Source organism: Hibiscus syriacus, unplaced genomic scaffold (assembly GCF_006381635.1).
Source record: "Hibiscus syriacus cultivar Baekdansim isolate YM2019G1 unplaced genomic scaffold, ASM638163v2 tig00110332_pilon, whole genome shotgun sequence".
Taxonomy (NCBI): Eukaryota; Viridiplantae; Streptophyta; class Magnoliopsida; order Malvales; family Malvaceae; genus Hibiscus; species Hibiscus syriacus.
The window spans coordinates 5,087,491-5,098,899 of NW_024062688.1; the positions used below are offsets into that span (position 1 = coordinate 5,087,491).

Here is an 11,409-nt window from a genome sequence, read left to right on the forward strand (position 1 = left end):
GGTTAGTCTCCGATATCGAGTCTGAAGTTTTGGGAAAAGTGATCACTCAAATGTTAGCTTGCATACGCATAAGCATACATACATCTCTTCGGGAGTTGACTAGCCTCAGTATTAAAAATGCAAAAAATATTGCAATTCCAAGTGTTTGAAATGATGCAACATTTCTTTTCACAGTAGTTGGGATAACATGGTTTTTGGGAGTTCTTGCTGACCAGCTTCTTGGGGATTGGGGTTTCTTTGTACCATATTAAATCAAAAACATTTTGTTGATAGTGTTGGCAGTGTGGAGCATTTCGCCTGGGTTCATCTCTCTCTTACCTCCCAAAAAAATTGAATGAAGAGCGAAGATCACTCAGCCATTAATGTCCCGGAGTTGAGTACCGTTGAAAAAGGCAAAGCGCCTCTCATTTCTACTGCCAGGGAGCAAAAGAGCGGATACAAGAAAGGGTTGGGTATTTCTGACTTCCTTCTAATACTAGGAGCCATTATTGCAGCTTTAGCTACAGTTGCCACCATGAGAACTAGTGATGAAACGCTTACTTTCTTCACCCAATTCTTACAGTTCGAAGCCAGTTATGATGATCTTCCCACATTCATGTTTTGTGTGATTACAATAGCACTAGTTGGTGGATATCTCGTCCTTTCCCTACCTTTCTCCATAGTCACTATCGTTCGCCCTCATGCGGTTGCGCCTAGACTCCTTATCTTTATTTTGGACACTACATTAGAAGCTGCAAAGAACCCTGAACGCATGCATGAATTGATGAGTGAAAGAAGGAAGGAAATAAGAAAACTATGAATAGAAAAGAGAGAGCACGTGGGCTGTTTGAAAAAGTTAATAAAGGATGAAGGGTAAATCACAACATGAGTCATCCAAGTTTGGTGAGAATTCAACTTTGTCTTCTAGTTTCTATAAAGTTATGAATGTTGTCTAATGGTTTGAATAAGATTATTTTGGTCACTCACCTTGGTAGATAAGTATTAAATTGGCTCTTTGAGTTCTTAATTTGGTCAGTTATGTGCCTCTATTATAAAAAGGATTTTTAATAATTTATTTTATGGCGAGGAAATTTATTTTATATTTGGGTTCGTATATTTGAAGGTTTGGGTTCTTGAGATAAAGATTGGAAGTTAGAAATTTAGATTGATGAGCTTGAATTCAAGAGTTATTGTTTGGGTTTTATCGACGTCTTGAGTCCAAAACCGAAATTCGTTTTGCCAAATTCGTACCCGGTGAGCTGTTTTCAATGATTTATCTTTGGATTCAATATGGTTTCTCAATTAAATTACATGTTCTGAAATTAAGTGATAAATGAATCAACCATGGATATGTAGATTATAATTTATCTCATTAAAGGTAATTGTATGATAAATTATGAGAATATATCGATTAGGTAAAATTATGAAAATACCCATAGATTGTAAAATGATAAGAATTGTCCCTGAGAGTTGATTAATAACTCTGAAAAGACTTATTGATCTGATAAAACTACATATGTGTATAAGGAATGCTAGTTTGCTTAGAAAATTTGGATAATCAATTTTAACTCCAAGAGGGTTTGTGCAAGATACTAGAAGTCTGTTAAGGGAATCATTTCAAGATCAGAGAATGTTCAAGAAAGCAATAAATCATAGGATCTCTAAATTATATTATTTTTTTAAGAGTTAATACCGAAATTATCTGGTTAAGAAATTACGAAAATGCCTTTGAGAGATAAAATAGTCCGAATTGACCCTGTATGAGAAAGTACTTTGAGGATTTGTACTTAACTTGATTAAGTACGAATTAAATTGTTAAGATCATGTCTTTGTACAGAAAAATTTATAATATTCCGTTTGTAAAATCTGAGAATACACTTGACCCGAAAATATTCGAATAAGGAGTAAATACTTGAAGAGTAATTTATCGGAGGTATTTTGCTGTCAGAATTGTTCGAAAGGACTGAAGACCGGATGGAAGGAAATGATTGAAATATTCTAGAATTGTAAAATGACCAAAATACCCCTGGAATGGAAATGACTCAAGAATGTCACCAAGCTCAGGAATGAATGGATATACTCAAGCTTTGAAATGAATAGAAAAATATTGAGCACTAAAATGACCAAAATACCCTATTGGCCTAGAATAAGTAAATGTCTTGGATTAATTAAGGAATCCAAATAAACATGGATGTTGTACTGCTCTTAAAAGTTATGGGACGCAGTTTAAGTGATCAACCAACGTTAGTGTTATATCATTACCTGAATGATTTAAGTACCACTTGAATGTTTGTTCATCTTCTCAAATTTGGATCGATGATAATTCTGGAAGTACTTGGCTCAGCTCAACTCTAGAGCGCATACAGTACTAATAAGTGGGTATTCGTGAGTCAAATCAACCACGAATACCAGAAGAACTTTATTATATGAATAAAATGAACTGAAATGAAGTACAACGTGTATTTGAAATTCAAAAACGTCTGAATTATTCTGGAAAACTTTAAAGTAATTGAGATAGACTTGCTTACCAAACGAACTAAGTAACATCAATGACTAAGGATTAAATAGGTGATTTGATGAGTTTGGAAACACTGTTGAACTTACATGATGAATTGTCATTATGGGTTATGAGCCATGGATCAAGTACGTAAGTATTTCCTGATATTGTTGAAACGTGGAAATGAAATAAAGACCGTCGGAAGATTTATTCAGTGATGATTATGGGGATGATCTATGGATCTGCATTATGGTATTAAAGAGTGAGTACACTGGAAGGATAATGAATTGACTTGTTGACATGCATCAGTTTGAGAGTTGTGTAACTCGAGTTGTTTGATAATATGATCGATAGTCATAGATTATAAATGACTTGAATCTTCGATTCTATATTTCATCTAAAATCACTTCGGTCATGTTTGAAAAAAAAACAAGTAACGCATAAGGAAAAAATTCTGAATATCTCATTTGGTTCAATTGGGCTGAAATCCTATGAATTCAAAGTATATTCATGAATACCCCTGATTGTTTGGGTAATGGAATCACTCGTAGTAAATCCGAATTTAGAATTATTATGTATAAAGGTTCCTGAACGTTTTCCTAATGCACACGAAAATATAGTGGGATTCTAATGTATCAACCTTAAATGTCTGGCTAGATCGATTAGTAATCGATTCTCCTCAATAGGACCTTATTCCTGGAATTCAATCAAATTTCATAAGTTTCATGTTATCCAAAATGATAACTACAATGGCCTCTGAAAATACTTGGATTCTCTAGTGTGTTCCCTAATTATTACTGAACTGTTTTATTGGTTTTAATATGAGGTACACTGAGTTCTTTGGTTACTGTTTTATTGATGCACCATTTTAATGTGATGATTTATGAAATTTGTTTCACGGTGCAATTGAACTTTTGGATTGAATTACAATAGTATAGCTCTAATCAAGCTAATAAACAGAATGGGCCTAATGTGACTCTTGGGGCCCCAAGATACATTAGGTTGGCTTCCCTTGCTGTGTGCTTTGGGTAAGTTATATGGACTTGGACTTACGGGCTTAAGGATACAAGCTATAAAGCTTATCCTTAGGTTGGCTTTCTTTTTCCTGTGTGCTTAGAGTAAGCTTTATGGAAAATAGTTTTGGAAATTACTGATGGTGTACAAGAAAAGAGTTTAAACTATGATTTTCAAAAGTTAAATTTCATTATGATTTTATGAGATTTACTGAACTATCATTTGATAAGTGTACCTATTATGATTTTATTATACTGTTGGAACACACTAGACATCCTATTCGATCTCCTGAAAATGTCATACTTTGAAAGGTTTCTTATGAACTGAGATTCAGGGCTTCTACTCGATGAACTTCTAAGGGAACCCCAAATTATTCTACAAATTGGTATACGTATGATTCAATAAGGAAATTATATGGCTTTCCATTTATCTATATGTCATGTAGCATCATCTGGTAGTTCTGTATTACTGAGCTTTCCGAAGCTCACTCTATTACTCAACATTGCAGGTTAAAAGAATTGTACCAGTGCATCTATCGATATCAGTAAGGTAGTTCTTCCGGCGTTGTTTTCAGAGTATGATACATGTGATTAGGGGGCATGTAGATTGTATTTTGTTTTATATACGAGTCTGAAAATATGTTTTATTTCTGAATGTTGATAAAGCAATTATGAGTTACATGTTTTAATAAAAGTTTTAAATTTTCTACTATTTTTACAATGGGTCGCTACGGTGACCCTAATATGACACTCCAGATCGGATCGGGATATCCGCATCGGTCTGAGGGGGTTACAAATTTCAAGCTTCGTAAAAAGATCATATTCAAGATTAGAAAGGAACCCAGAGTAATGAATGCTTAGGGCGCACTGAATACCTCGAAGGTGAGCAATAAGAGAGCTTTTCTTTTTACCGATGTAGCCAAAAAGAAATTGGTTCCAAGTATCCGTTACTTTAGTGAAATTAAAGATAGTTTCAGAAAGGTTATTGCTCGAAACCCAGTTATCCTCAATCATACGATGGAAGTCTATATGAGAATGCCAACTTGTAAAGTATCTAAAAGGAATTTGGAAGGACGCAGATGAGGTCCACCAACCTATAGAAGAATAGGCATGTGATTAGAGCGCATGCGAAGAAGATGAAGGACAACAGATTCAGGAAAAGATTCATCCCAAGGAGAGTTGCAGATAACCCTGTCAATGTTAAAAGTTAGTTTCAAAGTTTGGTAAATGTTTCTTTGAAAAATATTTTTCAAAGTTTGGTAAAGTTTGGTAGATGTTTGTTGAAAATAGGAATGGGTAAATTCACTTTAGTCATTGCACTTTAGGGTATTTTCAAAGATTAGTCCCTAAGTTTCAACTATAAATACCCTAGCTCATTTAGCTTCAAAATCATCCCAAATCCCAAATCATTTCTCTCCCAATACTAGAGAGTTTCTTATGAGTAGTGAGTGTTTTGTAAACACCTATAAATTTCTCTCTTAGTAAAAGATCTGTAGCAGTGCGGAGACGTAGGCACAATTGGCTGAACTCCGTTATCAATTTTTTGGGTATTATTTTTCTGCTTTTATTTCGCATTCTCACTAATATGGTTATAGGGAAATTACTCGTACTCTGTTTATTTCCTAACAACTGGTAATCAGAGCTTTTGGTTGTGAATTTTGTCAATTTTTGTGAGATTACTATTCATTACTATTCACGTGATAAGTAAATTTCGTGAATAGTGAATTTTTGTCGGTGATACGAATTTGTCGACAGAGGTGTTCTAATACACGGCGGTTCGCGAAAATTGTCAGAACGATCCAAAGAAGCCAGATTCGAGTGGGAACGATGGCTGCAGACGAAGTGAATGTGAAAATTGAAAAGTTCGATGGTGCAGACTTTGGCTTTTGGAAGATGCAGATTGAAAATTTTCTGTACCAGAAAAATCTATATCAACCCCTCTCAGGAAAGCAACCAGAGGGCATGAAGAATGAAGACTGAGCTCTTCTCGACAGACAAGCCCTCGGAGTTATCCGACTGACGTTATCCCGCAATGTTGCTTTCAATATAGCAAAGGAAAAGACCACGACGGGTCTTATGGTGGCTCTCTCCAGTATGTATGAAAAGCCATCGGCCTCAAACAAAGTTCATTTGATGAGGAGATTATTCAATTTGCGGATGACAGAAGCGGCATCAATGGCACAACACCTAAATGAACTCAACACAATCACAACTCAGTTGAGTTCAGTGGAAATTGAATTCGATGATGAAGTTCGAGCTTTAATTCTCTTATCATCTCTACCAGACAGTTGGAATGCTACTGTTACAGCAGTCAGCAGCTCGTCGGGAAACAACAAATTAAAATTCGACGATGTTCGGGATCTGGTATTGAGTGAAGAAATTTGACGAAGAGAATCGAGTGAAGCATCAACCTCCTCAGCCTTGCACACGGAGTCCAGAGGGAGAAATTCAGAAAGAAATTTAAATCGTGGCAAATCCAAATCCAGAAGGGGAAAATCAAGAACAAGAAAGAAAGATTTTACCTGTTATAATTGTGGCAAGAAGGGTCACTTTAAAAAAGATTGCCGAGCACCGAAGAAAAATATCGGCGCACAGGAATCTGCCAACATGACAAAAGAGACAGGTGATGCCATGATTCTAAGCGTCAACAGTCCGATTGAATCATGGATCTTGGATTCAGGGGCATCTTTCCACTCCATCACATGCTGAGAAATCATGGAGAACTATGTCAGTGGTGATTTTGGGAAGGTTCATATAGCTGATGATGAAACCTTGAAGATCGTCGGAAGAGGAGACATCCGACTAAAGCTACCAAACCAGACCATCTGGACGCTGAAAGGTGTGAGACATATTCCTAACCTAAAAAGAAATTTGATTTCCGTAGGACAACTTGATGGAGAAGGTTATAGTACAACCTTTTCAGGCTGTGAATGGAAGATTACAAAAGAAGCACTCGTCATTGCTCGTGGTAAGAAGACTGGTACTCTCTAAGTAACCTCAAACTTAGAGAATATCATTGCAATAGCAGACGCTGATAGAAAATCAAACCTATGGCACCAAAGGCTTGGCCATATGAGCGAGAAATGGATGAAGACACTTTTTTCAAAAGGGAAGCTGTCGGATCTAAAGAATGTAGATGTCGGACTATGCGAAGATTGCATCTTTGGCAAACAAAAGAAAGTCAGTTTTGCAAAGATTGGCAAGACACTCAAGGCTGAAAAGTTAGAGTTGGTTCATACTGATGTATGGGGACCATCTTCAGTTCCATCTCCTGCAGGCTCATTATATTATGTCACCTTCATCGATGATTCTACAAGGAATGTGTGGGTTTATTTTCTGAAGAAGAAATCAGAAGTCTTTGATACCTTCAGAAAATGAAAGGCCATGGTAGAAAATGAGACTGGTTTGAAAGTCAAGCGGTTGAGGTCTGATAATGGAGGAGAGTACAGAAACAGCAGATTCAGAGAATTTTGCGCAAGCAATGGGATCAAGATGGAGACAACAGTTCCCATGACACCACAGCAAAATGGCGTAGCAGAGCGCATGAACAGAACTCTGAATGAACGTGCCAGAAGCATGAGGATACATGCCGGATTGCCCAAATTTATATGGGCTGAAGCTATCAACACTACAGCTTACTTGATCAACCGTGGGCCTTCAGTTCCTTTGGATGGCGGAATACCAGAGGAAGTTTGGAGCAAGAAAGAAATAAACCTTTCACACTTAAGAGTGTTTGGTTGAATTTCTTATGTACACAAAGACTCTGCTGAAAGAAGTAAACTTGATGCTAAGTCCAACAAATGTGCCTTTGTTGGTTATGGCGGTGATGAGTTCGGTTATCGGTTTTGGGATTACAAAAATCGAAAGATCATCAGAAGCAGAGATGTCATTTTCAATGAGAATATGATGTACAAAGACAGGTCAATTATAGAATCAAGTAGCTCCAATACCGAAGCTAAAACAAAGGAATTTGTTGAGTTTGAGGAGATTTCTAGAAATGATGTTTAGATCAATTCTGAAGAAGTTCAAGAAGAACAAGGCACACCAGAACTGAGACGCTCCTCCAGAATTCCTAAACCAACCCAACGGTATTCTCCTTCTTTGCACTACTTGTTGCTGACTGACAATGGTGAACCAGGGTGCTATGATGAAGCAATGCAAGTGGAGGATTCAGTCAAGTGGGAGTCTTCCATGAAAGATGAGATGGACTCGCTTATGTCAAATCAGACATGGGAATTAGCTGAATTACCACCAGGCAAGAAAGCGCTACACAACAAGTGGATTTAAAGGATCAAAGAAGAGCACGATGGGAGCAAACGCTACAAAGCGAGATTGGTTGTCAAAGGTTTTCAGCAGAAAGAAGGTATTGGCTACAATGAAATTTTCTCTCCAGTCGTAAAACTGACTACAATCAGATTGGTGTTGCAAATTGTAGCTGCAGAGAATTTACATCTTGAGCAGTTAGATGTAAAGACAGCTTTCCTTCATGGTGATTTGGAGGAAGAAATCTATATGAGGCAGCCAGAAGGCTTCATAGAGGTAGGCAAGAAAAACCTGGTATGCAGGTTGAAGAAGAGCTTGTATGGTTTAAAACAAGCTCCTAGACAGTGGTACAAGAAGTTTGATAGCTTCATGGGTAACAATGGTTTTACCAGATGCCAAGCAGATCATTGTTTCTACATCAAGAGGTTCGACAATAGCTTCATTATTTTATTGTTGTATGTTGATGACATGCTCGTTACAGGCTCAAACATGCAAGAGATTATACACTTGAAGCAAAAATTGTCGAAGCAGTTTGCTATGAAGGATCTGGGCGCTGCAAAGCAAATTCTTAGGATGAGGATCAAGAGAGACACAAATTCGGGGACTTTGATGTTATCACAGGCTGAGTACATCAACAAAGTACTCTCCAGGTTCAACATGCAAGATGCTAAACCAGTAAGTACACCTTTAGGTGTTTATTTTAGACTCTCCAAAGAACAGTCACCAAAGACTGAGGAAGAACGTGCATACATGGTGAAGGTGTCGTATGCCTCAGCAATTGGAAGTCTAATATATGTCATGGTTTGTACCAGACCAAATATTGCTCAAGCAGTGGGAGCTGTTAGCAGGTACATGAATAATCCGGGCAAGGTACACTGGGAAGTAGTCAAATAGATCCTCAGATATCTGCGGGGTACTACAAACAAAGCACTTTGTTTCAAAGGTGGAGATACGATACTGACAGTCTATGTAGATGTTGACTTAGCCGGAAATATTGACATCAGAAGGAGCACTACATGGTATGTCTATACTCTAGGAGGAACTGCAATGAGTTGGGTTTCTCAACTACAGAAGATAGTTGCTCTCTCCACAACTGAAGCAGAATATGTCGTTGTTACAGAAGCTAGCAAGGAGATGGTTTGGCTCCAAAGTTTCTTGGAAGAGTTAGGCAAGAAACAAGAAAACAATGTCTTGTATTGCGACAATCAAAGTGCTATCCATCTAGCAAAGAATCCGTCTTTTCATTCCAGGACGAAGCACATACAATTGAGATATCATTTTATTCGATCTCTTCTGGAAGATAGGATTTTAAAACTTGAAAAGATTAGTGGAGCTCAAAATCCGGCAGACATATTGACAAAGACGGTGACTACGGACAAACTGAAGTTGTGTTCAGCTTCAGTTGGCATGCTATAATAACAAGACCAGAAATACTGTTGCATTGATCGAGGTGTGAATACAGATTAAAATCAGTCTTCAAGTGGGAGATTGTTAAAAGTTAGTTTCAAAGTTTGGCAACCAACTTTGAAAAAAGTTTTTCAAAGTTTGGTAAATGTTTCTTTGAAAAATATTTTTCAAAGTTTGGTAGATGTTTGTTGAAAATAGGAATGGGTAAATTCACTTTAGTCATTGCACTTTAGGGTATTTTCAAAGATTAGTCCCTAAGTTTCAACTATAAATACCCTAGCTCATTTAGCTTCATAATCATCCCAAATCCCAAATCATTTCTCTCCCAATACTAGAGAGTTTCTTGTGAGTAGTGAGAGTTTTATAAACACCTGTAAATTTCTCTCTTAGTAAAAGATCTACAGCAGTCCGGAGACGTAGTCACAATTGGCTGAACTCCCTTATCAATTTTTCGGGTATTATTTTTCTGCTTTTATTTCGCATTCTCACTAATCTGGTTATAGGGAAATTACTCGTACTCTGTTTATTTCCCAACAGTCAAGAGGAACATGAAAAACACCCTGAGACCAAGTGAAGTTAGGGCCCATATCTCTAAGATCACATTCATAAAGAATGTCTGGGAAAAGATTATAGGGTTTAGAAGATATGACACAACCTTTTCTTTCAGTAGAAGAGAGAGTGGCGTTGAAATCACCGAAGATAATCTAAAGAGTATTGATCGTAGAAGCAAGGTTATGGAGATGAGTACAAAGAGCACGTCCTTTAGAGGCATTGGGATAATAGCTAAAAAATAGTATTTTTTGCTTTGATAGAAATACGGGGATCATTAGCGGGGCTAATGGAATCTGAGGGATCTGCTGTCGCGCTTTCGGTGATCCGTTCTTCTCTTCTCTTCAAAGATCTTCCATCACGCTCTCTTTATCAGACTATTCAAAGCTTTGTACGGTCTATTGATGGACTGACGTAAACTATTTTCTTACTCCACTGGGACTCAGTTACAATATTTTCCCCCAAATTCCCGAGATGGGATCCCGACTGTTCATCCACCGCCGGAAGTGTTCGAAGGTGGAACTAAAGAATGGGGTCTTTCGATTGTTGGGCAATTTTTTGGTGATGCTCCTAAATTAGCTGCTCTGCATCAAATTATCGATTCTATGTGGAGACAGCCCTTGCAAGGAGCCAAGGTGCAGATCAGCTATGCAGGTAACAACACTTACCTTTTTTTCGTTTAGTTCAGAACATGTTCGGGATTGGGTATTGGAGAATGGCCATTGGCACATCTTCAACAAACCTTTAATCCTTAGAAAATGGGTATCAACATGGAAAAGCTGTATTTTGATTTGTCAAGAATTCCTATCTGGGTACACTTATTTAATGTTCCCCTTGAATTGTTTAGCTGCGAAGGCCTTAGCTATATTGCTAGTGCCATAGGTTACCCCCTTTCAATGGATTCTATAACCGCCTCAAAATCTAGGTTAGAGTTTGCAAAAATATGCGTTGAAGTTGGGGCGTCTGAAGCTATTCCTAAGCTTGTTGATATTGTTCTTAGCAATGGTAAAACAATTTCGATAGTTGTCGAAGTACCATGGATGCCACCTTGTTGCAAATTCTGCAATGTGTTTGGACATAGTGTTAAAGGATGTAAGCAAAATCCTATCCCTCAATCCCCAACAATGGTTTGGAGGAAAAAAGATTCTGCCGCTCCATCCCCCCTGGATCCTGAAATTGCTTGCACTGAAGATAATCAAAATCCAACGTCTGCTGTTCCGAAATCTTCTTTGAACATTTCTTCTAAGTATATTGAAGGTGGGAACCATTCTTCCTTAGAGCCATATCACTTTGTAATCGAATCTGATGCCTCGGGTGCCCCTTAAAACCAGTATCTTATACGGGTAATGATCAAGGAACTCATACTAATCCTAATAAAGAAGATTACTCCAAAATTCCAGTTCAACTAGGAAACTCTGTAGAATTAATTTCTTCTCCTCCAGTCCTTTATAAAAGAAATAGAGGAAGGCATGTTAAAGCTCACGATGAAACAGGGTCCAGCAACCGTTTTGAGCTTCTAAACACGATTAATGAGAATCACCCTACCTCAGAAAATCAAGGGGAAAAAGTTAGAACAGCAACTTCTGGTGTTGCTGAATTGATCAAATAACTCAAAATAAAAAAGAAGTCTCATCTTGATAAATCTAAGGGTTCTTCAGTAAGGTGTAAAGGAGAGGATCCGGGGCCCTCATCCAAAGAAAA

The 11,409-nt window shown here is 37.6% G+C and overlaps 1 protein-coding gene across 1 annotated transcript; it reads left to right on the forward strand.

Annotated features, from left to right (window-relative positions):
• Window positions 1–334: 334 nt before the first annotated feature.
• On the forward strand, window positions 335–799 carry LOC120119987 (casparian strip membrane protein 1-like). Its single transcript, XM_039139762.1, has one exon. It carries the CDS (start codon window positions 335–337, stop codon window positions 797–799), a length of 465 nt encoding a protein of 154 aa, XP_038995693.1.
• Window positions 800–11,409: the final 10,610 nt, after the last annotated feature.

Bases quoted from the DNA above. Each gene is read 5' to 3' on its own strand.
- LOC120119987 (XM_039139762.1), top strand. From the start codon at position 335: ATGAAGAGCGAAGATCACTCAGCCATTAATGTCCCGGAGTTGAGTACC.